The sequence below is a fragment of the Barbatula barbatula genome (assembly GCF_947034865.1).
Source record: "Barbatula barbatula genome assembly, chromosome: 23".
Lineage (NCBI taxonomy): Eukaryota > Metazoa > Chordata > Actinopteri > Cypriniformes > Nemacheilidae > Barbatula > Barbatula barbatula.
In genome coordinates, this window is record NC_136786.1 from 7,665,733 (window position 1) to 7,691,374 (window position 25,642).

Below are 25,642 nucleotides of genomic sequence, written 5' to 3' on the forward strand. Positions count from 1 at the left end.
GGTGAAGTATCCCTAAACTGGACCACGCATTGGTTTTGTGTCCATACAAGTGAATGGGAGCCAGTGCTGTTAGCCGGGGTGAAAACTTCAGAACTGTGTGGCTATAGAGTGCCTTTTATCTTCTTATCCCATTTCCTTTGATATTTTATTCATTGGCCAAACAAATTAGTCTTCGGGTGGGGGTATTTTCTTCTTTATGACCTTTTTGGTTATCCAATAATATATCAGCTGTATATGTTTATCTTAAATTACATGGTGATTCTCCCATCTCCACTAGGATTGGTGTTTACCTTGCGTAATATTTCTCCCATACATTATACATTTACATTTATTAATTTGGCAGACGCTTTTATCCAAAGTGATTTACAGATGAGGAAACATTGGAAGCAATTATAACAACATAGGTAACAAAATACATAAGTGCATCAAAACTAGTCCATTAAAGCCTAGCACAGTATACAAAGCTAAGAAAAGTGAGGTTAGTAATTTTTTTTTAATATATATTTTTTGAATAAGAAGGAAAGGGAAAATAATTAGGATAAATCAATCAGCGACGTGTTGACGGAAGAGATGCGTTTTAAGGCGTTTTTTAAAGATGGCAACCGAGTCTGCTGATCTTCTAGCAGCAGGTTGATCATTCCACCAATGTGGGTCAGATCCAGAGAAGGTACGGGAGAGTGACTTTTTTCCTTTTTGGGATGGTACCACTAGTCGTTGTTCCTTTGCAGACCACAGTGATCTGGCAGGAACATAGATCTGCATTAGCGAGTGGAGATACGATGGTGCAGACCCAGTGGTGGTCTTGTAGGCCAGGAGCATAGCTTTGAACTTTATGCGGGCGGCAACAGGGAGCCAGTGTAACCTGATGAAGAGCGGAGTTACATGTGCTCTCTTCGGTTCATTGAAGAACACTCTTGCCGCCGCATTCTGGATCATCTGGAGAGGTTTGATTGTGCAAGCAGGAAGTTCAGCCAGAAGCGCATTTCAATAATCCAGTTTGGACAAGAGCCTGGACTAGGACTTGCATAGAGTGCTCTGATAGGAAAGATCTAATTTTCCTAATGTTGCAATATGCCACCAATTCTCAATTAATCCTATTGATTATTACATATTCTCTTGTATTACCAGTAAATTTTTCCCCTTTAAAGTGGCATCATCCGCAAAACTTATTTTCCCATATCATAAAATAAATCCAATAATAAAAATAATGGAATGATTACACTACCCTGAGGTGTCGCATTTTCAACTCTGTATCTAGAGCGGGGGTCCCCTGGTTCGGTCCTGTAGGGCCTCTGTCCTGCAGAGTTTAGCTTCAACCCTAATCAAACACACCTGAATCAGCTTATCAAGATCAGAAACTTGCAGGCAGGTGTGTTGAGGCAGGTTGGAGTTCAACTCTGCAGGTCACCGGCCCTCCAGCAACCAGTTTGGGAACCCCTGTACTCCCTAATGTTCGTCAAATAAAACAAATGTATCCAATTTCACTTTTCTTATACCAATTTTGAGAAATTTCTCTTCATACCATATCATAAGCCAAGAAATACCGCCATTACTGTGCCTGGTTGCACAAAACCTCTTAAAGTAAGAAAACCCTTTGACACAGGGTAAAGGAAACCTTTAATGAGAGGGTTCACCTAAAGAAATATTAAGGCTGTCAATAAGTATTTTTCACCCTTCACTGCTAAAGCAGGGATTTCCAACCCTGGAGAACTACCAACCTGAAGTCTTCTGGATGATAGCTCCCCAGGAACAGGTTGCTAAAGTGTTCTCTTAAGTTCTGTGGTGGGGTGAGAAATGCCTGGTTGTAAAGTTTAGCGTCAAGGGCCCCTCAGTAAGGACACTCTTGGCAGTGCTAGTGCTTTGAGTGCAGCTGGGTGTAACGGGACTGTATGTCTCGCCTCGTAGGGGAAAATTAAAACACTACCCTGGAAGACTTAAGAGCGGAGGAATCTTATTCCCCACTCCGGTGCTTTGAGCCTCAGTATGCACTCTATGTGTATATGTTTTACCTTACACCATTTTCGAAGGTATTAAAGGAGTAGGCAGTGTAGGCTTCAGGCGAGTGTGTCAACACGGTGGCTTCCTGAAGTGTATGTGGTGAAGAATAAGTTAAAGTTCACATCCCCACCCACCTAATCCTAACAGTATAAGTGAGACGCCCCTACCCCAAGGTAAGTTCAAAAATAACTATTCAATGTCCAAATTTAACAATTAGTAATTTATTCTCTTGCCCTTAATAAATTATGTTTCTGCTGGAAGGGCCTGTTCAATAAAATAACAAAAGGTAACAAAAAAATAAAATTCAAATAAACAGTTCAAGACTTCTCGTTTCCTTGCAATAGTACCAAATGATTCACATTTTGTAAACAAACCCCTTTTTTAACACCTCAAAAGTGTTCGAAGTGTACAAAACCACAACTCAATTACATACACAGTTCAACACAGATGATTCCCTTAAATGATTCTCATGAATCAATTCTACGATTCAGTCTTCACAAACAGAGTTATCACAAACACAGTTCAAATTGAAAGTTCAAACACTCAATTGCACAGAACTCAGTTCGTTATCAGTGTAATGTTCGTGTATGTGTGTGTGCGCGTACCGAACCGTGGTACCGGGCTGTGACAACGACAACTTTGATGCGATGATGACTTGCGAGGACTCGTGAAGACTTGCGATGACCTGAACCACAGTTGTAATAAATCCGTGAACAGCTGAGACAGGACAGTGAGATGTCGTAAGGATGGCAGGGAAATAATAAAACAATATATAAAACAGAAAATTTCTGCGTGGCCCGGTGAAACTCAGGAAATGTCCGGAGCAAAAATGGCGCAGCTCAGTTCGGCTCGCACGTGGCGCGCATAGCTAACTGGTTTAGATCACACAAAAAAACGTCTTTCAATAAAAAAACGAATCACTACTTCAAAATCAAACGATCAGCTCACATACGCATTCATACGTGTTCCAAGGTAACTCACGGCTCTAGCAACTCTCTCTCGTGCTCTCAACCGATCTCCAACCCCGATCTCTGTCCGATGACGCGATTGAGTAAAAACCTCTGTTTTAGCTGCGTCTACAGTTTCACATCATAATGTTGATGTACACGAAGATCACGAAACTTAATCCGAACGTGCACCACTGCCTTACACTACAGCTGCAACGGAAAAACTGTCGACCTCTAGTACAAAAACATGGCGTGTCTGCCTCGCGAAGAAAAAACTGATGCTCTTTTCTTATTTCCCAGACGTCTCTTCTTTATCTTTCCCGGCGCACGCCAGAGAAAACCCTTTCATAATAAAAGTCCCCATAGAGAAAAATACCTCCGTTACATTCCCCCCTGCTAAACCCTGCCATACCATCGACATCTCCAGACAGCCTGTCTCTGTAACATAAACAGAACAATTTAAAGTGCAACATTATACAAAACACATTCTTTTCAATCTTAAACAAGATCATACGGATATATATCAGTAAACCTTTTAACCTAATGCGATTAGATAATCACTTCTATACCTCACAGGTAATTTACCACGGCTTTGTCTTTGCGAGCGTCTGAGCTCTGGAACATGTTCACTTTCAGCATCTGAAATGTCAGCATCCTCAGAAACTTCTTGTACTCCCCACTCTACTTCAGAGACCACATCTTCCACTACATTCTCCTGTTCTTGTGTTACCCCCCCTCTTTGTTCTACATCATTGGTTTCCATCGGTACCACCCTTTTATCTGTACTCTGTCTATGTGCAGTGGCTGGAAAACACACAAGCTCTGGGAATTCGGTTTCTGTATCTGAGTGGTTTACGTGTCTACATGTGGTTGTACGTGGCATACTAGGTGACAAAGAAAATGTGCAATGACGGAGCTGATCTCTGTGTACTACTCTGGAGGGACCCCCCTTTTCTGGTTTGATAGTAAATACAGGTATGTCTGAATGATTCTGCTTTACTACAATGTACGGTGCATGTTCCCACTTGTCTTGAATCTTATTTCTGCCCCTATGTTTGTGATTACGTAGCAACACACGGTCCCCAGGCCTTACAAGCGCTCCAGAGGTTTTGCGGTCATACACTCTTTTCCGTCTCTTGGAAGCTTCCTGTGCGACCGTATTTGCGACTTCTACGGCAGTCTTTAGTCGATCATGATGACTCTTTACCCATTCGTCCAAGTTTTCTGCATCACTTTCCTCCAAATCCTTTCCACCCAACACATCTAATGGAAGTCGCGCATCCCTCCCAAACATCAAGTAAAAGGGAGAATAGCCAGTAGATGAGTGGACGTGATTGTTGTAAGCCATCACTAGCTCAGGTAGGTGAGTTTTCCAGTCTTTCTTCTTCTCCGGTGTCAACGTTCTCAGCATATCATGCATTGTGCGGTTGAACCGCTCGCACTGAGAGTTTCCTTGAGGATGATAGGGACTTGTACGACTTTTTTCAATACAATAGGCTTTACAGAGTTCCTTGATCACTTGCGCCTCGAAACATCTTCCCTGATCTGAATGCAGACGAGCTGGACACCCGTAGCAGACAAACCAATGCTTAATGAGCGCCTTTGCAGTGGTACTCGCTGTTTGGTTCTTGGTTGGGACAGCAACTGTAAACCGGGTAAACATATCAGTTAGAACCAGTACATTTTCATACCCTCCTGAAGACATTTCCAGCTGAGTATAGTCCATTGCCAGCACTTCTAAAGGAGCAGTGACATTGCTACAAGTCATCGGAGCTCGGATTCTTGGAAATACATCCTTTGCAAGGGTACATCTTTTACACTGTGCTATCCATCCTTGAACATCCTTAGACATATTAGGCCAATAGTGACTCCGCCTCATCAGTGTCAGGGTACTCCTTTCCCCGAAATGACCCCCATGCTCATGTTGACTATCATAAACTGAACGCTGTAATGGGCCCGGGACAACCAACTGCCTAATTTTTTCTCCATCCCTTGGATCAAGAATGCATCGAAACATCACTCCATTATGCAATCGAAGACGTTCGAACTCTCTGCAAAGCTTTTTCGACTCTGGTGGCATACTCTGTTGTTCTGTCCTGCTTGGTTTTCTGTCTTTGAACAGTGCATTGTACATAGGACCCATCAAGACATCACTTCTTTGTAGCTCCCTTACTTCATTCCAGCTGTAACCAGTCAGCACTTTCTTGATAGACGCTTGTACGGTCACTTGAACATCAGTTTCGCCCGGCTTCGAGTCTTGCGTGGGCCACAGGCATGCACGCACTTCCTCAGAGTTCAGTCTGATGAAATCCTTCTCTGTGTCTTCCTGTTCAGGCACTTCACTGGAGGGAATCCTTGAAAGAGCATCCGCATTGGTGTTCAATCTTCCAGGCTTATACAGAACCTCGAAATTTAGCTCCGCTAACTGGGCCACCCAGCGCTGCTCAACTGCACCAAGATTTGCAGTCCCCAGATAACGCAGTGGATTATGGTCAGTGATTACAGTGAACTTGGAGAACATAAGGTACTCTTTAAATTTTTCTGTTGCAGCCCACTTAAGTGCCAACAGCTCCAGTTTGAATGCACTATAGTACTTGTCATTCCGCTCCGATCCTCTCAGGCCTCTGCTAGCAAAGGCAACGACGCGCTCTGCTCCACCTTGCTTTTGGCTCAATACAGCTCCGAGGCCCTGTTGACTTCCATCTGTAGTGAGGATAAAAGGAAGGCCGAAGTTGGGGTAAGCAAGGACAGGTGGTGACAACAGGTATTGTCTCAATTTGTCAAATGCAGCCTGGCATTCGCTACTCCACATGAACAGTTCAGAGGCTCTCCTTTTGTCTTTGCTGCCCATTAACGCATGCAATGGTTTTGCTAGTTGAGCAAACTTTGGTACGAACCGGCGGTAATAACTCATGAATCCAATCAATTGTCTCACTTCTTTCACACTTTTAGGCACAGGCCAAGTATCCAATGCACTAACCTTTTCACTGTCGACTTGGATTCCTTCAGAGGAAATCACGTGACCCAAGAATTTTACCTCAGATCTGAAGAGAAAGCATTTGCTAGGTTTCAGCTTTAGGCCATGCCGCTTCAGTCGATCAAAGACCAGCTCTAGTCTCTCACAGTGGCTCTTGAAGTCTTTAGAAAACACGATAATATCATCCAGGTATATCAAGAGGACATCGAAGGTCAAATCCCCGAGCACTACTCCCATAAGGCGCTGGAAGGTTGCTGGCGCATTGCACAGCCCGAACGGCATCCGCGTCCACTCGAACAGTCCAAATGGGGTAGTGACTGCTGTCTTTTCACGATCACGCTCACTTACTGCTACCTGGAAATAGCCGGCCGTAAGATCTAGGGTGGAGAACAACTGAGCATTTCCCAGTGCGTCCAGAGATTCTTCCACTCTGGGAAGTGGATATGCATCTTTGCATGTGACCTGATTAAGCCTCCTGTAATCACAACAGAAGCGCACACTGCCGTCTTTCTTCACAACGATCACTGCTGGGGATGCCCAGGGACTGGCACTCTCCTTAAGGATGCCTTGCGACACTAGATCCTGCACGTGTTTTTTGAACTCTTGGAAAACATGTGGCGGTACTCTACGGTGCCTTTGTTTCACTGGCGGAGCATCACCGGTGTGAATGTCATGCGTTACCGACTGTGTGTACCCATAGTCACTGTCACTTTTGGAGAATATGTCCCTGTACCTTGCCAACAACTGGTTAAGTTCCTCTCTTTGGGCAGGGGTGAGCTTTTCGCAATTCACCAGGACTGGTACTGGGGGGTTATCTGAGATTTCGACTGCTTGAACATGCGCCACTCGTCGGACATGCAGTGTCCCTTCCTCCTCCTCAAATTCTAGTGTATTCTCGGTTAACACCTCCTGTGGTTTAGACACTACTGCCACTCTGCATCTTGGGCTAAGTCTGATTGTTCGCTCGGTTGAATTCATCACACGTACAGAAACTTTACCGTCCTCAGTTTTTGTTAGCACATTGGCCACTAGAAGTCCCTTGGGTAGACTCACTCCAGTGGTGGGCTCGATTAATACTTGGCACTTCACTCTAGGTGGCACTCTGCAACGACCTTCAAACACCTTTTCACTTAATGGAGGGATGATGACGGCCTGTTTTCCACCAACTTTGACAAACCCAATCTTGCCATCAGGACTCAAGGTTTCGGTTTTCTCGACACTGGCTAACACCCTTCGTATCTTTGCTTCTGCAGGTTGTCCATATTTGTTGGCCGACTTCACATTCTCTCCGGTGTCAAACACAGACTTGAATTCACTGATTATATTCATTCCAATGATTCCTGAAAGTCCCTTTATCTCCTCTGCTTTTGTGCTCATGTCTGTCAGCACAAAGATGCATTTTCCTGGGAGAACCTTCCCCATACACTCCACGTCAGCTTGCAGGCATCCTAGCACAGGAATGTCAAGTCCATTAGCTGCAGTGAGTCGTACCCAGTGAGCAGATGACAGTCTCAGCTCTTGTTCTCCGAAGTGCTTCCTAAAGTGTGACTCCGTTATAGTGGACACTTCTGAGCCTGTATCCAGTAAGCAGTTTGTCTTAACACCAGCTATTCTAACTTCAACAGTCAGACAATCTCCAAATGCACCACTTTTCAACTCCTCTGTCCCGTCGTCAGTCCATTCAGCTGTATGACTTCTTATCATAGATGGCCCAGGGCTGGTTTGAGCTGTACTTGATGGAACGTGTCCTACCTTAGTTCCAGGCGCCCCTGTAGAACGTCGGAACTGATCAGTCACTGTAGCTGCTGCAGTACTTTGTGGGCAGTTCCTGCTAGTGTGCCCAGGTTCACCACATGAATAACAGATGTACCTGCCCTCACCGTCCTTCAGGGGTTGTCTTTTTGGACGACTCTGTTGAAGTTGTACCCTACTATTACTGTGCACTGCCTGGTAAAGTTCATCTTGACGAGCGGCAATCTTCTGTATGGCTTCATGCAGTTTTTCCAGTGTTAACGCAGAGGAAGCATGCTCCGCATCAGCACTCACCACTCTGACACGGGGGCTGTGTTTTGGAATGTCCGGCGTTGGAGTCTCTTCTTCTTCAGCCCAAGTGATTGCGGCTTGCATTACCTGAACAAAAGTCAAACTTGCATCCTCTTTAACTCGCCTTTTCATTTCACGCCTCAGAAAATCATCTCGAAGTCCTAGGACAAGTTGTTCTTTTAACACACTTTCGGCCCCTGGAACTCTGTTTGGCTCTCTGCGCTGAACTCGGCTGAGTCTTTCTTGTAGGTCATATGCGTATGAGCGTATCATTTCACCTGGCATCTGTTTTCGTTCGTAGAAATCTTTCAGTCTGGTTCCAATTGGTACTTTGTCTCCATAGGTGTCTAGTAGGACTTGAAATATATCATCAGTAGATTTTTCACCATCACCCAACATGAACCTCACAGTCGCTTTGGCTTCATCTTTGAGATTCTGTTTCGCCAACTCTACACGATCTTCTGCAGGTACTCTCATCACTTGAAAGGCAGATTTCATTGATGCAACCCACTCTTCAACGCTCAACTCTCCAGTCTTGGTCGAACGTCCACTGAACTCTGGCAGTTTCCTGTCCCTGGGAATATAAATGGCAGCTGGGGGTGCTTGAGCAGTAGCTTGATGCTCGATGACGGCTCTTGCTAGTGACAGTGCCTCTCTTTGTTCGGTTCTTGCCTGGTCGAGTGCTCCCGCCTGTTCGGCAAACCGCCTCTGCATCTCCGCCATCTCCTTCCTTAGTTCCTCAAACTCTGCCATTCTTCAGCTTGTAGGCCCAGGGACGTGTGAGACAAAACAAGAAGGTAAATACAGTTTAATTCTATCCTGTTCGTGACGCCAAATGTAACGGGACTGTATGTCTCGCCTCGTAGGGGAAAATTAAAACACTACCCTGGAAGACTTAAGAGCGGAGGAATCTTATTCCCCACTCCGGTGCTTTGAGCCTCAGTATGCACTCTATGTGTATATGTTTTACCTTACACCATTTTCGAAGGTATTAAAGGAGTAGGCAGTGTAGGCTTCAGGCGAGTGTGTCAACACGGTGGCTTCCTGAAGTGTATGTGGTGAAGAATAAGTTAAAGTTCACATCCCCACCCACCTAATCCTAACAGTATAAGTGAGACGCCCCTACCCCAAGGTAAGTTCAAAAATAACTATTCAATGTCCAAATTTAACAATTAGTAATTTATTCTCTTGCCCTTAATAAATTATGTTTCTGCTGGAAGGGCCTGTTCAATAAAATAACAAAAGGTAACAAAAAAATAAAATTCAAATAAACAGTTCAAGACTTCTCGTTTCCTTGCAATAGTACCAAATGATTCACATTTTGTAAACAAACCCCTTTTTTAACACCTCAAAAGTGTTCGAAGTGTACAAAACCACAACTCAATTACATACACAGTTCAACACAGATGATTCCCTTAAATGATTCTCATGAATCAATTCTACGATTCAGTCTTCACAAACAGAGTTATCACAAACACAGTTCAAATTGAAAGTTCAAACACTCAATTGCACAGAACTCAGTTCGTTATCAGTGTAATGTTCGTGTATGTGTGTGTGCGCGTACCGAACCGTGGTACCGGGCTGTGACAACGACAACTTTGATGCGATGATGACTTGCGAGGACTCGTGAAGACTTGCGATGACCTGAACCACAGTTGTAATAAATCCGTGAACAGCTGAGACAGGACAGTGAGATGTCGTAAGGATGGCAGGGAAATAATAAAACAATATATAAAACAGAAAATTTCTGCGTGGCCCGGTGAAACTCAGGAAATGTCCGGAGCAAAAATGGCGCAGCTCAGTTCGGCTCGCACGTGGCGCGCATAGCTAACTGGTTTAGATCACACAAAAAAACGTCTTTCAATAAAAAAACGAATCACTACTTCAAAATCAAACGATCAGCTCACATACGCATTCATACGTGTTCCAAGGTAACTCACGGCTCTAGCAACTCTCTCTCGTGCTCTCAACCGATCTCCAACCCCGATCTCTGTCCGATGACGCGATTGAGTAAAAACCTCTGTTTTAGCTGCGTCTACAGTTTCACATCATAATGTTGATGTACACGAAGATCACGAAACTTAATCCGAACGTGCACCACTGCCTTACACTACAGCTGCAACGGAAAAACTGTCGACCTCTAGTACAAAAACATGGCGTGTCTGCCTCGCGAAGAAAAAACTGATGCTCTTTTCTTATTTCCCAGACGTCTCTTCTTTATCTTTCCCGGCGCACGCCAGAGAAAACCCTTTCATAATAAAAGTCCCCATAGAGAAAAATACCTCCGTTACATGGGGTTGGTGAGGAACCTTGGGCAACGAAGGGTAAGTCATTGGAATAGAACTAAATCTCTGACATGATGCGAAAATCTAGAGTAAATGAAGGTAAGGTGATTTAACCATTTATAGAGCTTGCTCTCATCTCTGATGGCATGTGTGAGTGATCGTCATTCGAAATTTGCCTGGACACCAGGCGTGCAGCCAGGTGTTGAAACAATCTCATGCAGTATGCATCAGACACAGGTAAACTACAGCTGCTGAGGATGCCATATTCCCCGGAAGCCTCCAAAAGTATTTCAGTGGAACCGTTGTCTTCTGTCTGAGAGAATTCGGACAGGGCAGCACCGACTGTGCTCTTTCGAAAATTTGGCATGCCATCAAAGAGACCGAGTGGAACTCCCGTCCGAGAAAAGAGATGCTTCTCATGGGGCAGAGCTTGCTCTATTCCCAACTGACATCAAGGCCTAAATGATTGAGGTGTTGGAGAACATGATCCTTGTGCTCACATAATACATCTCTCGAGTGCGCTAATATAAGCCAGTCATTGAGATAATTGAGGATAATGCAGGTCCCGATTTCAGAGACCCCGCAGCCAGATTACTGTACCCTGTAAAACAGGAATAAAGTCAGAAGAGACGGGAGAGTCGCATCTGCGCTTTCACAGCTCCTCTGCTGATCTGAGGACGCATTCGCAGTTCATTGTCCTTCCCGTGACTCTCCAATCAAAGTGTCAAAATAAGAGTCCCTTATTTTCCCCTCTATATGGCCCAATTAACAATAGATGTTTGAACATAACCGCTGCATAAAGAAATTATGCGGTGAATAAAATTAAAACAATACAAAGTAAGAAATAAGAAAATAAAGCACAACATTACACAATTGTGTACATACTTTGTGTGTATCACAATAAGCTTCATAAGGGGAGCTAGGGCAGCCTCCAAGACCTTCGTAAAGATGAGGGGAGACAGGGCAAGGCCAAATGGGAGGACCTAGTATGGATAGATTCACCCCTCGAAAGCAAAAACGCAGCAACAGTTGTGTCTAGGAAGGATCAACACATGGAGGTACACATCTAAAGGGTGCAGACCACGATTTTGGAAGATCGTCATGCACCGGGCAGCGTGAGGCTTTGCGAATACTAGTTCAAAGATGTCAATAATTTACTTCAGATATTTGAAAGATATTCATGAGTGACAGTCCCTGATTAAAAACAGTTGTATAGACAAACAGATGTTTGGCCGTTTAAACAAAACTGTATACAATAGACACTAAAAGTGCAGTGAAAAACACAAGCAACTCCTATTTTTTTATTCTGTACAGATGGCAGATGGGTAATACATCACATGTAAAAACAATACAATACATGTACTTTAAAACACCTATACATTCTATACTAGTGTCAGAAAGCGATGTCTCAGTCACAAAAACAGCTACAAGAATGATTGAGAACAATATGTATATTCAGTTACATTTCTGGGAGTACTATTGATTATAAAATAAAACTGTTAATTTTGCAGTAAAGTTGAACTGAAACACATAACTGATCATGAACTATAAGACATATAACTAAAATATATGTATCTAGGAAAACATGTAATATGATTCCATGCATCCTCGGTAGTGATATAAAAAAATTAAAGTTAGAAATGATGTCCAAGCAATATCAGCATATATACCCAAGATTTGATTCATCTGTATTATGTTACACCGCTAGTATACAGACCAATCTCTATACTTATTACTTGTATTGATAAAAAGTATGCACAGTAGATTATTTTCTAACAATGTGGGAGTAAACGTGGACATACATAGAAACGCTATTAAGTGCTTTTTGATGTAGAGAGCGCCACCATATTGGACAGGGCAACACCACTCAGAACACACGTAAAAGTTTACATTTCTTGACCAGAATGACTTGCTCAAATTTGTTGGGACCCTTAAAGCTCATTGAAATAATGCTTTATTCCTCCTAAAGAGAGTGATGAAATTAAAAGCTATTGTATCATGTATACTTGCATGCCTTTAGTACTGATTCTACGAAGATATCCTAAAATGGCCTGGACACATTTGTTGGTACCCCTTAGAAAAGATAATACATAATTGCATTATAGTGATATTTCAAACTAATTTTTTACTTTAATTAGTATCAGACATGTATTCAATCGTGTGGTCAGTCATTCAGCCCATTTAAACGGAGAAAAGTAGTCACTGTGCGGTTTGGTATCATTGTGTGCCCAACACAGAACATGGACCAGAGAAAGCAATGGATAGAGTTGTCTGAGGAGCTCAGAAAGACAATAATAGACAAGCATGGCATGCTAAAGGCTACAAGACCATCTCCAAGAAGCTTGGTGTTCCTGTGACAACGGTTGCAAATATTATTAGTAAGTTTAAGATCCATGGAGTTGTAGCCAACCTCCCTGCGCTCGCAAGAGGAAAATCAAATTGATTGAACAGAAGGATAGTGCGAATCGTAGAAAAAGAACCAAGAATAACTGCCAAACAGATACAAGCTGAACTTCTAGGTGATTGTACCTCAGTTTCTGATCGCACCACCCATCACTTTTTGAGTAAAAGTGGGCTCCATGGAAGACCCAGGAGGACTCCCGAAAGAAAAACATAAAAAAGCCAGACTGGAATTTGCTAAAATTCATATTGACAAGCCACAATAATCCTTTGGACAGATGAGTCAAATCTGAAGCTTTTTGGCAAGTCACATCATGTTCACAGACGAAAGAATCAAGCTTTCAAAGAAGTTAACACAATACCTACATTGTGGACGCTCGGTTATCTTTTGGGGCTACTTTGCTGTATCTGGCACAGGGTGCCTTGAATCTATGCAGGGCACAATGAAACCTCAAGACTATGAAGGCATTCTTGAGCGAAAAGTGCTGCCTAGTGTCAGAAAGCGCTGTCTCAGTCGCAGGTCATGGGTCCTCCAACAGGATATTGACCCAAAACAGCTAAAAGAATGGATCAGAACAAAACATTGGACTATTCTGAAGAGGCCTTCTATGAGGCCTGATCTGAATCCTATGGAACATCTATGGAAAGAGCTGAAACTTACAGTCTGGAGAAGGCACCCATCAAACCTGAGACAGCTGGAACAGTTTTTTCAGGAAGAGTGGGCCAAACTACCTGTTAACAGGTGCAGAAGTCTCATTGAGGACTACAGAAAACATCTGCTTGCAGTTATTGCATCTAAAGGTCCCATAATTTTTGTCCATGACATTTTCATTTGTTTTATTATTTACAATATTATGTTGACTAAAAAATCTAAAGCAAAGTCTGATTTCTATTAAATATGGAGTAAACAATGGTGGTTGCCAATTACTTTTGTCAGTTTCAAGTCATTTTAGAGAAAATTGTGCATTCTTTGTTTTTTTGTGGAGGGGTACCAACAATTTTGAGCACGTCTGTACATTTTCTGATACAAAAATATGTATATAATTTGTACTCGTTGAGAAATAGAAATGTTGTTCTTTCTATCCAAAAAACTACTGTTTATAGATCAGTCTTGCCCTGTCCGATATGAAGGCACTTTTGAAATATGATGCATCAGTCAATGCAGTGTCTACATATGTCGACGGATACATTATCATATATGTATAACAACTATCATGTTTCATATCACAAATTTCTTGCAATACTTCCACGCCCTGACATGCACACAACAGCCCTGCGCACCATCATTTTCAGTCAGCAATGGTATCAGAGCACCCTCTAAAGTCAAAACATTGGCATGTTCTTTCATTTTCAGCAGTTTAAGGCTTCAGAAGCCATCATCTGTGTCATTTGTTAGGGCATACAGGTAGAGATATAGCTGACCAACATTTCCTCATAGGTTCAATTCTGTGATGAGGGGCAGGTTGACGATGGTGTTCTGCATAATGCCGTTTGTGGTGCAAATAGTTCAGCCATCAACGAGGAATAACCAGGAACGTTGTCCCAACTAAGATTCTTAAAGGTATAGCCTACGCTTTAGCCCTGGGCATAAGCGGGCTCACTCATAAAAGTTTGGCCTGGAAAACTCCACTCAGCTTCTTCTTGTTGAAGGCTGAAAGTGCTTACTCACACTGCACATAACCTGCTCAGAAAAGATTGAAATTGGCTTGAAATCAATATGTTTGGTGTTACATTTGCTATTACAATGTATTAAAAAAAACATCTAATCTCAACATTTCAACCAAATACATTGTTTATTTATACAGATAAAATTCCATACATAATTCCACAATTGTAAAAGTGCTATATGTTGTTTACCTCTCTTCAGTTTCTTCTTGTTGTGTCTTTTTTTCTTGATGTTGGTCAACTCCTCAGATGAATCACTGGTATCAGACCCATCAGTAAAGCTCTCATCACTGTCACATGGTTTAGACTTGCTTTTATGATGTCTCTTGTGTGACCTGGGCCGTAGAAACACAGAGGTGCTCGCTGTAAGAAATGAACAAAGGTAAACTGTCAATGCAGGAAGTACAAAACCATATTAAAGAGGTTGCATAACAACAAAAGCGTATGGCACGTTAAGCCACCCACATTTATTCTGATACAGTTATCACGCATGAGAAAGATGTTTATTTAAATCATTTAGCTTTTCACCGCACCTTCTGGTACTTGAACCACACGAGCGCTGGTGAGGTTCTCGATCTGTGTCCGGAGGAACTTGCGATCTTCCTGTAGGTCCTGCACTTGTTTCTCCAGTGCTTCAATCTTCTGCTGTTTGCTCTCCACCAGACACTGAAGTTTGCTGATGGTCAGCATGACACTGGGGGGTAAACCCTCCATCGGGGTCGTTGCTGCTGAGAAAGAGAGCTGGTGGTCATGTTTTGTCTATATACGTAAAACGCATCTCTCTATTTGAAGATGCTAATGATGCTCAGTGAATGAATAGTGACGTACTGGAGATGGCATTGTTTGTATTGTACTGCTCAGAATCAACAGGGGCCTCCGAGTTGATATTTTCCCACTCAATGATTTCATTTTCTGGTTCTTGTTTTAACCAGCCGTGGCTGCTCACAAGACTCTCCTGTGTCACAGAGCTGGAGTCGATCTCACTGCTGGCTGAATATGGAGCAGATTCCTGCTGCAACTGAGGGTTCGTCTCAATATGGCCACTGCAGAAGGACAAATTTAAACAACAAAAGTTAAAATGGCTCTCGAATGTGTAGATTACATGTTGACATTTGCTTAGTGATGTTTAGTCATTAGACAAGTAAGAGCGAACGAGATGTAAGAATGCTAGGAATATTTGAAGAGTTTGGTTCCAACATGAGATAACTCAAAACATTCTAAAAATATACTATGTTATGGTTTTATTTATTTAACTGCAGTTTGAATTATATTAATTGGGATGCTCAATAAAAACTCTTCATTTGATTTTAACCAAGGTCAAGATTTTTATTAAATAGTACATCTTAGTGTATCAGAACATGACACAGTCACGTGGAATTGTTTTATATTACTCTATATAAGTTCCTATGAACCGGAAGTTGTGATGGTTTTCACTTCCGTCTTTTGATGCATTTCCAAGTGAAATGGAATTTTAAATGACAAAAATAGTGGGCGTGGCTTTCATCGGTCTCTGCGATTTTATTGGATGTATAAAAACATCAATTACATTTTGAAATGAAACTGGCAGCAGACCATTGATCTATATAAATGACTGGATTGTCCATAGAATGCTAATCCAATGGCAGGAGGTGAAGACACCAGAAAGCAATCGTGCTCCATCTTGGTATGCCCAACTGACCGACAGCGCCTTGACTTTGACCAGTTTTTTAGCTTTTTTGGTGCACGATACGTTTTTAGTTCTGATGTGTGTTTTAGGGCTGTAACCAGTGATCAACATTATCGATGACGTCGACAAGAAAACATTTCGACAAATACTTTTGTTGTCGTTTGATTTCACATCAAGTATTTTAAGGGCCCGCAACTACGTGCTTTGACCTCTGGGGTGCTGTAGTGCGACTACCCTTTAAGAGGCAACGCAATAGAAGAACATGCCTCTTTCAAATGCAAGCTGAACTAGCACAGCGGTATGTGACGATTGCCACAAAAACATGTTTGCATCTTCCGCCTAGCATATAAACACAATAACCCACATTCAGTCGGTTTATTTAAAGGCACGTGGGTAATGTAATGTGACAGGAGTGCATTACTGTGAATTTAAAATGCATCCAGAGTCACAGAGCGTTTTGCAGTGAGAGAGGAAATATAGGCCTACTGCAAACTCTTTCTTGACCCCCCCAAAAACATGTTTGCTTAGAAGCTGAAGTGTATCATTTGAAATGCCTTCCGCTACGTAAGTGATACTGCGACTGTTGAGTGCGTGAAGTGTCCACAGTTCCACACTTCATAGTTTCGGTAGAAAAAGTGCATCATCCGGGTACTTAAAGTGCACTTCTTTTTTGAGAAATTCGCAATGTGAAAGCACTACTCACACTTAATACTACACAATAGTGTAGAATAGTGCAGGAGTGCACGATTAGGAACGCACCTGTAGTTCCAGGAACGGCCAATGGGCATATTCTAATGCTGTTCTTCAAACCTTATCAGGTATTTTCATGATAATAAAGTATATTTATAATGACGATGTTTGGACGAGGGTTGCCACGCATAGGCTAAATCTCGTAGTGATTTTTATAAAACACCGAATCAAAGACTTCAAAGACTGTGATTTCAGAATTGCCCAAGACATATCTAAAAAGTGTTAATCGCAATCGTACCTGCCCTAAAAATCCTATGTTTCCAACTTTATTAGTCAATGGGGTCCAATAACTGTTTGGCTGTAAACATTCTAAAAGCTTTCTCTGTGTTCATCAGAACACAGGGTGGACTACCCCTTTAAATATGTCTGAAAATTTTAAATATTTTCATTAATTTCATATTTTATAAGTTTAATGCGAGTCCCCATACTAGTCTAATAAGCTGGCACTGAAAACCGGTTATTTAGTTAACTTATTATTGATAGCTCAAATTCGGTTCTATTTTAAAGTATCGAAATTTGCCCCACCACTTTTGGAGTATCGGTGCCACACCTGCCCTAACATTCCATACACGGGCCCCCATTTAAAGCAAGAATACAACAACACCATCTCCAGTAATGGAGCGACGTGTTGTTTTGATTTTGTTTGCAATCAATGCATTATTTTCTTTTAGTTTAGGCAGACGTACCTGTGCACACACACAGTCATGATCTGTCTGGATTCAGTCAGTTTTTGAAGCGCAGTGAGCCTCAGACTGTGGTTAGTGTATGTGGTTCGCGTCCCGGCCTCTTTGCATATTCTGGGCAGCATTTGAGACAGGTTATTGACTCCCAGAGGCAGAGCTGTATACCAGAACTCATCGTTGAACACATGCGTTCTTTTGGGCTGCAGGTAGAGCGCTTTTGCGTCCGGTGGGATTTTGCTTAAGTATTTCTCCAAAGAGGCGACGGGACAGAGTGGGTTACCGGGCTCTTCGTACATAGCGGTTCCCTTCTTGTCCTTGTCCCGTTTAATTGGGTTCTTTGATTCACGAAAGACATCCCGTAATACCATCGTGAAATATTTTAGGCCATTTTGGTCCCGTTTAAGTGTTATGGAGTCTGGCCGCAGGTGTCGATTGCCCTCTTTCCCCCGGAGTCCAAAATGTAACTGGATGTCAAACCAGACCTTATTTAATAAACCTCTGGGGTTGCCAGGGTCTAGTGCAGAAGAGTGTTTTAATGTATCCAGGTCTTCGGGTGAGATCGTGGGGTAGTGTATTTTTACATCTTGACCCGATCGTCGGATGTGTTTAACGATGCCTTTGAAAACATTGTTGGCGGGTCTGAATTCAGCGTCCTGCATCAGATTCCAGCCCCGAGAAAGAGGAGGGTCATTGAAGAAACGATTTAATGCAGCACGGAGCACGACATAGCTGCTGATACCGTACAGTTCTCCTTTACTTGTGCGAATGGATCCGTAAAATTCCCGCAGCACTTGGGCCAGGTCTGATTTTTCGATGGTTTTAAAATCGATATTGATCTGTTTCTCACGTATCCACGCTTTAAAACAGTTCACCGCCCACACTGTTTGTTTGACAGTACTCGACTCGTTTCGGCTGTTCTCCAGCTCGTCTAAATCTGCCGACGAGATGTTTGCACACCTGGATATTTGCGATGCTAAAGTGGGGTCTCCAACATCCATTTCATCTCCCTCCTCGTCTGACGAGCTGTCACACTTCAGGTCAAACATATTCATGAAGGTTTCCGGGTTTATTTTCTTCCGTATCGGGAGTTTTCCGGAGGTCAATGTCCTTAAAAAGCCAACGCTTTATGATGTAAGAGAGATAATCACCCGTACAGACAACCAGGAGTGTTTACAACGCTGGTGTTCTTCCTTTTCTTTAAACAGCGGTTGGCAACTTACGTTTGAGGCGAATATCCGCCACCTACTGTACTGGAGTGTTGGCAAGAGATTTACATTCATCTAGAATTTTATTTTATTTTAATTAATCCTATCTTACTGCCGGAGCATTTTCTTTACTCTGTCACAATGCATTTTATCTATCGCATCGTTTATACAAATGTATATATTTGGCTATATTTTTATCTACAGTAAATCTTCAGATCTGGTGAACTTCCAGGTTAAACGCACGTTAAACAATTACTGGCAGACTAAGTGATAAGTCAGTTGTGATTGTGGGGTTAGTCAACTACAAATATTCATGAAATTATTGATACTATAATACAGTAAATTTGAAGTGACCATCAATACACGTATTCGTAGGTTGAAATAATCTTTGATCTCAAATTCATCATCAGTCCATTACTACCCCTTAATTCAGGGTTCCCCCCGCTTCTCCCCCTGAATATAGCTTTGTTTCTGCCATATTTGTTCTGCACATTGGTTTTTATTATTTATATTTAGTGTGCTCAAGCGAGTAGTCAACATAAAACTGCTCCAACACATATTGGTGTAAAAACAAACAACAAAGAATAATAAATACTGTAGTTTATTGGACATTGAAAGGTGTATGATCCTGACAGAAAGAAACATCATACAAATAGCCACTGAGCTACAAAATCTCCAGGTGAAATAATATAAAAACATAAGGAAAGAACAGCACACACTAACAATAAATGTGACAATAAAAAGACCTATAGATCAAGAACAATTTGTATAATCAGTTACATTTCTGGGAGGACTATTGATTCATTTCACAAACAGAATTGTTGATTTGTGAGTTTAAATTGAACTGTAACTGATAACTTAACATGAATTATAAGACATATCACTAAAATATAACAAAACATGTAATGTCATTTTGTTATTGCATAAACCCTTGTTAAAAAATAAATAAATAAAAGTATCATGTCAAAACATCTTAGCATAGGCCAAAGATTTGCTTTAGTATATTTAGTAATCTGTGCAAATGAAAAAAATACACAGTAAATCATTTGCTAAAACATGTGGGAGTAAACATGGACATAAATAGAAACGTCATTGAGGGATTTTTCAATGCAGATGTTGAGAGCACCACCATATTGGACAGGGCAACACCACTCTAAAAGTGTTTACATTTCTTAACTGATGTTTGACAAAAATGACTTAACAGAAATAGATTTTCTGACACAAAAATATGGAAATCATTTGAAGAGTTCGATTCTAAAATAAGTTAACTTTACCTTTCTAAAATCATCTTTTTTATTGTTTTCATATGTTAGTTAGCTGTCTTTTTTTAGCTGTCGTGGCTTAAATCAAAACAAACCAACTGCAGTTTGATTGATACTAATTGGAATGCACAATAAAAAAACAAGATTTAAAAGATAAATACGGAGTTAACTCATTTTGGAACCAAACTCTTCATCTGTACCCATAAACCATTAAAATTGGTTGATATCCGAAAAACTACAGCCACCTCTTCACTTGTTTGAGTTTATAGGTCAGTCTTGCTCTGTTCAATGTGACAAATGATTCCTCAGTAAATGCTGTGTCTACTGTAAAACTTTGCTATAGTTTTGCAGCAGGTTTGCCAGTAACTTACTGTAGTTTTAATTTACAATTTAGTATGAAACATAAACGTACCTTCTCTTATACTTTCTTTCATAAAACTAAAGTAAATCGAAAGACTTAATATCTTAGGTCACTTTTCTTGTAAATGTATCGTAGTTTTATACGTTTGAAATAGTTTTACTAGAAAACAAGACACAAATGCTTTGGAAGAATGTCATTTTTTGCAGTGTCTCTTCTTGCTCATTTTGAATCTTAAAATTAAAAGTGTTTTAATTTTGATTAAACTAAGGTTTAAACAGTTCTAGGAAAGTAGTATTAAGCAGTAATTAAATCTACAGTAAGTTACTAGCAAATATGCTGCAAGACTACAGTTTTACAGTGTATGTCTATGGAAGTAAAGTATAACTACATTATCATTATGTGACCCTGGACCACAAAACCAGTCATACGTAGCACCGTTATATTTGTAGCAATAGCCTACAATACATTCTTCTTCTTCTTAATCCTCTTCACTCCTCTCTGAGCATATGCCATCAATGTCTGCTGCGGTCCTGGGCAATTTTTCCAGCTCTTTCCAGGTGTGGCCCATCTCTTTGGTATCTGGCTCAAAGTCTCCTCTCCATTAGTTTTTAGGTCTTCCCCTTTTTCATCAGGGCCTGTCTGGTGATGCTTGTACTTGGTTTTTGCAAGGTGTGCCCTATCCATCTCTGAATTCTCTTTCTGATTTGTTGTTCTACAGAAGGCTGGTTTGTCCTCTGCCATAAATCGCAATTTCTGATCAGGTCTGGCCAGCAGATCTGAAGGCTTCTGTGTAGACAGCTGTTGATAAAGGTCTGGTTTTTCCTGATGGTTGTTTTATTTTTTCTCCATAAAGAAGGACCAACTTGACATTGGAGTTGAAGAGGCAAAGAAATAGAGAAGAACTGTAAGAAGTGTTAAAACAGACCTCTTTAGCCAACCTTAGCAACAGCCTGCTACAGTGCCTCCGATGGACAACTTTCAAGGCAATTTTCTCAATATTCTTTTGCACCCTCAGATTCCAGATTTTCAAATAGTTGTATCTCGTCAAAATATTGTCATATCCTAACAAACCATGTAAAGCTTATTTATAAAAAAAGACCCTTATGATTGGTTATGTGGTCCAGGGTCACATTTGTACAGTATTACAACAATAATGTTTCATATCACTAATTTCTTGCTATACTTCCATGGCCCGACATGCACACAACAGCCCTGTCCATTCTCATGTCCACATGGACAATGTCCTTGCTTTCTCAACAGTTAAAGGCAAAAGCCATCACCTGTGTCATTTGTGAGGATCATACAGCTAGACATATAGCTGACCAACATTTCCTCACAGACTCACCAGAGGAACACTGTCTCTCTTCAGCTGTTAGGTGCAATTCTGTGATGAGGGGCAGGTTGATGATGATGTTCTGCATAATGCTGCTTGTGGCGCAAACAGTTCAGCCATCAACGTGGAACAACCAGGAACGTTGTCCCAACTAAGATTCTTAAAGGTATAGCCTACGCTTTAGCCCTGGGCACAAGCGGGCTCACTCATAAAAGTTTTGCCTGGAATTGAGCAGAAAACTCCACTCAGCTTCTTCTTGTTGAAGGCTGAAAGTGCTTACTCACACTGCACATAACCTGCTCAGAAAAGATGGAAAATGGCTTGAAATCAATATGTTTGGTGTTACATTTGCTATTACAATGTATTAAAACATTTCAATCAAATACATTGTTTATTTATACAGATAAAATTGCACTATTCAATTCCAAAATTGTGCAAGCGCTATGTGTTGTTTACCTCTCTTCCGTTTCTTCTTGTTGTGTCTTTTATTCTTGATGTTAGTCAACTCCTCAGATGAATCACTGGTATCAGACCCATCAGTAAAGCTCTCATCACTGTCACATGGTTTAGACTTGCTTTTATGATGTCTCTTGTGTGACCTGGGCCGTAGAAACACAGAGGTGCTCGCTGTAAGAAATGAACAACGGTAAACTGTCAATGCAGGAAGTACAAAACCATATTAAAGAGGTTGCATAACAACAAAAGCACTCATATCACTCATGAGAAAGATGTTTATTTAAATCATTTAGCTTTTCACCGCACCTTCTGGTACTTGAACCACACGAGCGCTGGTGAGGTTCTCGATCTGTGTCCGGAGGAACTTGCGATCTTCTTGTAGGTCCTGCACTTGTTTCTCCAGTGCTTCAATCTTCTGCTGTTTGCTCTCCACCAGACACTGAAGTTTGCTGATGGTCAGCATGACACTGGGGGGTAAACCCTCCATCGGGGTCGTTGCTGCTGAGAAAGAGAGCTGGTGGTCATGTTTTGTCTATATACGTAAAACGCATCTCTCTATTTGAAGATGCTAATGATGCTCAGTGAATGAATAGTGACGTACTGGAGATGGCATTGTTTGTGTTGTACTGCTCAGAATCAACAGGGGCCTCCGAGTTGATATTTTCCCACTCAATGATTTCATTTTCTGGTTCTTGTTTTAACCAGCCGTGGCTGCTCACAAGACTCTCCTGTGTCACAGAGCTGGAGTCGATCTCACTGCTGGCTGAATATGGAGCAGATTCCTGCTGCAACTGAGGGTTCGTCTCAATATGGCCACTGCAGAAGGACAAATTTAAACAACAAAAGTTAAAATGGCTCTCGAATGTGTAGATTACATGTTGACATTTGCTTAGTGATGTTTAGTGAGTAGACAAGAGCGAAGGAGGGATTGTAAGGAATATTGGATTTGGACTGTGTATATTACAAGATTATTACATAATACATCACATTGTATCAGAACATGACAGTCACGTGGAATTGTTTTATATTACTCTTGCATTATTTGTTTAAAGCTTTAAGGTATTCATAGGCATTATACAGACAAGACCATCTTCGTGAAACTTTTGTGAAAAATTATGATTAAACAATGACCACTGAATTAACATTTTTGCGTTTTTCATGTTAATAAATCCCTTCCCGTGTCTGTCCCTTCAGACTATTTTCAAATCAACACAATTCATTGGCCCCTTTCTGTCATCTAGTTATTGACTTGAGTAGTATTGTATTTATTTTGTATAGATTTATATAGTGCTATTCCTAAGAGTATGACATGTATTTTCTTCCAATATTTCAATTTTAAATTAAGTCGAATCATGTTTAAATTAAATGTTTTAGCTGTGTTACTAGGTATTGATTGATGACCGCACATGGGACCAAAAATGTAAAATAGCCTGAGGGCTAATTTTGGCATATGTACATTGCTGAAAAGCTATGTTCATCCATATGCATTGTCCCTTTTAAATAAATAAATAAATAAAATAAAAAAATTAACAAACAGCATTATCAGTAACAATGTGAGCATCCAGACTACTTACTGTTAAACTACATTATCATAGGTTGACTTTGACTAGGTTAACTTTTTTTTGAAGAATTAAAATCAATTTAATGGGTTTTTTTCTATTTGGCTTTCATGTTGGCAGTCTTGCATCCAGATACTGTAGTAGACAGGAAAACATCAACCCATCATATGTACTTTTATTGCCAGAAAGGATGTATTTTCCGAAAAAACTCGATAGGTAAATGAGTTTTTCACGTTTGTCAGTTGATTAGTTTATCAAAGATGCATTCCATACACTGGTCCCATTTAAAGCAATACAATACTGCCTTGTTTTGCTCCTCGTCTGCTCTTTCGTTACGGCCTCCAGATGTGCGCTCATTTTTCTGTGACCAAAAGTATCGACTTCGTTTGCAATCTGAAGGTTTGGCATTATTTTCTTTTAGTTTAGGCAGACGTACCTGTGCACACACACAGTCATGATCTGTCTGGATTCAGTCAGTTTTTGAAGCGCAGTGAGCCTCAGACTGTGGTTAGTGTATGTGGTTCGCGTCCCGGCCTCTTTGCATATTCTGGGCAGCATTTGAGACCGATTATTGATTCCCAAAGGCAGAGCTGTATACCAGAACTCATCGTTGAACACATGCGTTCTTTTGGGCTGCAGGTAGAGCGCTTTTGCGTCCGGTGGGATTTTGCTTAAGTATTTCTCCAAAGAGGCGACGGGACAGAGTGGGTTACCGGGCTCTTCGTACATAGCGGTTCCCTTCTTGTCCTTGTCCCGTTTAATTGGGTTCTTTGATTCACGGAAGACATCCCGTAATACCATCGTGAAATATTTTAGGCCATTTTGGTCCCGTTTAAGTGTTATGGAGTCTGTCCGCAGGTGTCGATTGCCCTCTTTCCCCCTGAATCCAAAATGTAACTGGATGTCAAACCAGACCTTATTTAATAAACCTCTGGGGTTGCCAGGGTCTAGTGCAGAAGAGTGTTTTAATGTATCCAGGTCTTCGGGTGAGATCGGGGGGTGGGTCGTCACATTCCGACCCGATCGTCGGGTCTGTTTAACGATGCCTTTGAAAACATTGTTGGCGGGTCTGAATTCAGCGTCCTGCATCAGATTCCAGCCCCGAGAAAGAGGAGGGTCATTGAAGAAACGATTTAATCCAGCCCGGAGTCCGACATAGCTGCTGATACCGTAAAGTTCTCCTTTACTTGTGCGAATGGATCCGTAAAATTCCCGCAGCACTGGGGTTAGTTCTGGTTTTTCGACGGTGGTTAAGTCGATGATGTTGATCTGTTTCTCACGTATCCACGTTTTAAAACAGTTCACCGCCCAAGCTGTCTGTTTGACAGTACTCGCTTCGTTTCGGCTGTTCTCCAGCTCGTCTAAATCTGCCGACGAGATGTTTGCACACCTGGATATTTGCGATGCTAAAGTGGGGTCTCCAACATCCATTTCATCTCCCTCCTCATCTGACGAGCTGTCACACTTCAGGTCAAACATATTCATGAAGGTATCCGGGTTTATTTTCGTTTCCCCCGAGGTCAGTGTCTTTGTTTCTTACTGTCTTCAGAAGACTTCACGTTAACACAGTGTTTATATTGTTTCTTTGTTCTTCTTTGGAGATACTGGAGAATGGAGCAGTATAGACACACAACGCCCCCTACTGGTGTTCAAAGTCCATTCACTAAAAATACTGTTGATCATATTGATAGTACGTCTTCTACAAAGTCCAAATAGTATACATTTTGAGCCCACCACCTCCTCTTTTAGGCAGTCTAAAATATATAAAACGTGTTGTTCTGATGGTTATATTAGAAAATTGTATTCCAGTGAATCATTTTTGTCATTTATGTTTAGTTATTTTATTTCCTTCTATTTTTCATGACGCCATTAGCTTATATGCAGGCATGATCACTGTCAGTAACTCCTGTAACACTCCTGTACTTCAGGTTCATATTTGTATGTGTATTTGTAAATATTAAGTGTTAGGTTTAGGCAATTCTGAGCCCCCCGAAAAATATGGACATTTTATATCAAGTTTTATATCATATCACTTTGATGTAGTCTATTCAC

The 25,642-nt window shown here is 41.3% G+C and overlaps 2 protein-coding genes across 4 annotated transcripts; both read right to left on the reverse strand.

The window, feature by feature from the left end:
* Positions 1 to 11,538: 11,538 nt before the first annotated feature.
* LOC306888867 (uncharacterized protein) lies at positions 11,539 to 18,613 on the reverse strand. Of its 2 annotated transcripts, none has more exons than XM_079447401.1 (5): positions 17,418 to 18,613; positions 15,144 to 15,358; positions 14,849 to 15,040; positions 14,508 to 14,678; positions 11,539 to 14,331 (listed from the first exon to the last, which is right to left on the reverse strand). In XM_079447401.1, exons 1-5 carry the CDS (start codon positions 18,464 to 18,466, stop codon positions 14,312 to 14,314), a joined length of 1,647 nt encoding a protein of 548 aa, XP_079303527.1. In that variant the 5' UTR covers positions 18,467 to 18,613; the 3' UTR covers positions 11,539 to 14,311. The 2 variants fall into 2 exon arrangements, with proteins under 2 accessions (XP_079303527.1, XP_079303526.1); XM_079447400.1 differs by having other exon boundaries at positions 14,849 to 15,043; positions 17,418 to 18,609.
* A 592-nt stretch (positions 18,614 to 19,205) lies between these two features.
* LOC306888868 (uncharacterized protein) lies at positions 19,206 to 25,234 on the reverse strand. 2 transcript variants are annotated; one of them, XM_079447403.1, is made up of 5 exons: positions 24,027 to 25,234; positions 22,633 to 22,847; positions 22,338 to 22,529; positions 22,032 to 22,202; positions 19,206 to 21,871 (listed from the first exon to the last, which is right to left on the reverse strand). In XM_079447403.1, the coding sequence occupies exons 1-5, from the start codon at positions 25,073 to 25,075 to the stop codon at positions 21,852 to 21,854; spliced, it is 1,647 nt and encodes a 548-aa protein (XP_079303529.1). In that variant the 5' UTR covers positions 25,076 to 25,234; the 3' UTR covers positions 19,206 to 21,851. The 2 variants fall into 2 exon arrangements, with proteins under 2 accessions (XP_079303529.1, XP_079303528.1); XM_079447402.1 differs by having other exon boundaries at positions 22,338 to 22,532; positions 24,027 to 25,203.
* Positions 25,235 to 25,642: the final 408 nt, after the last annotated feature.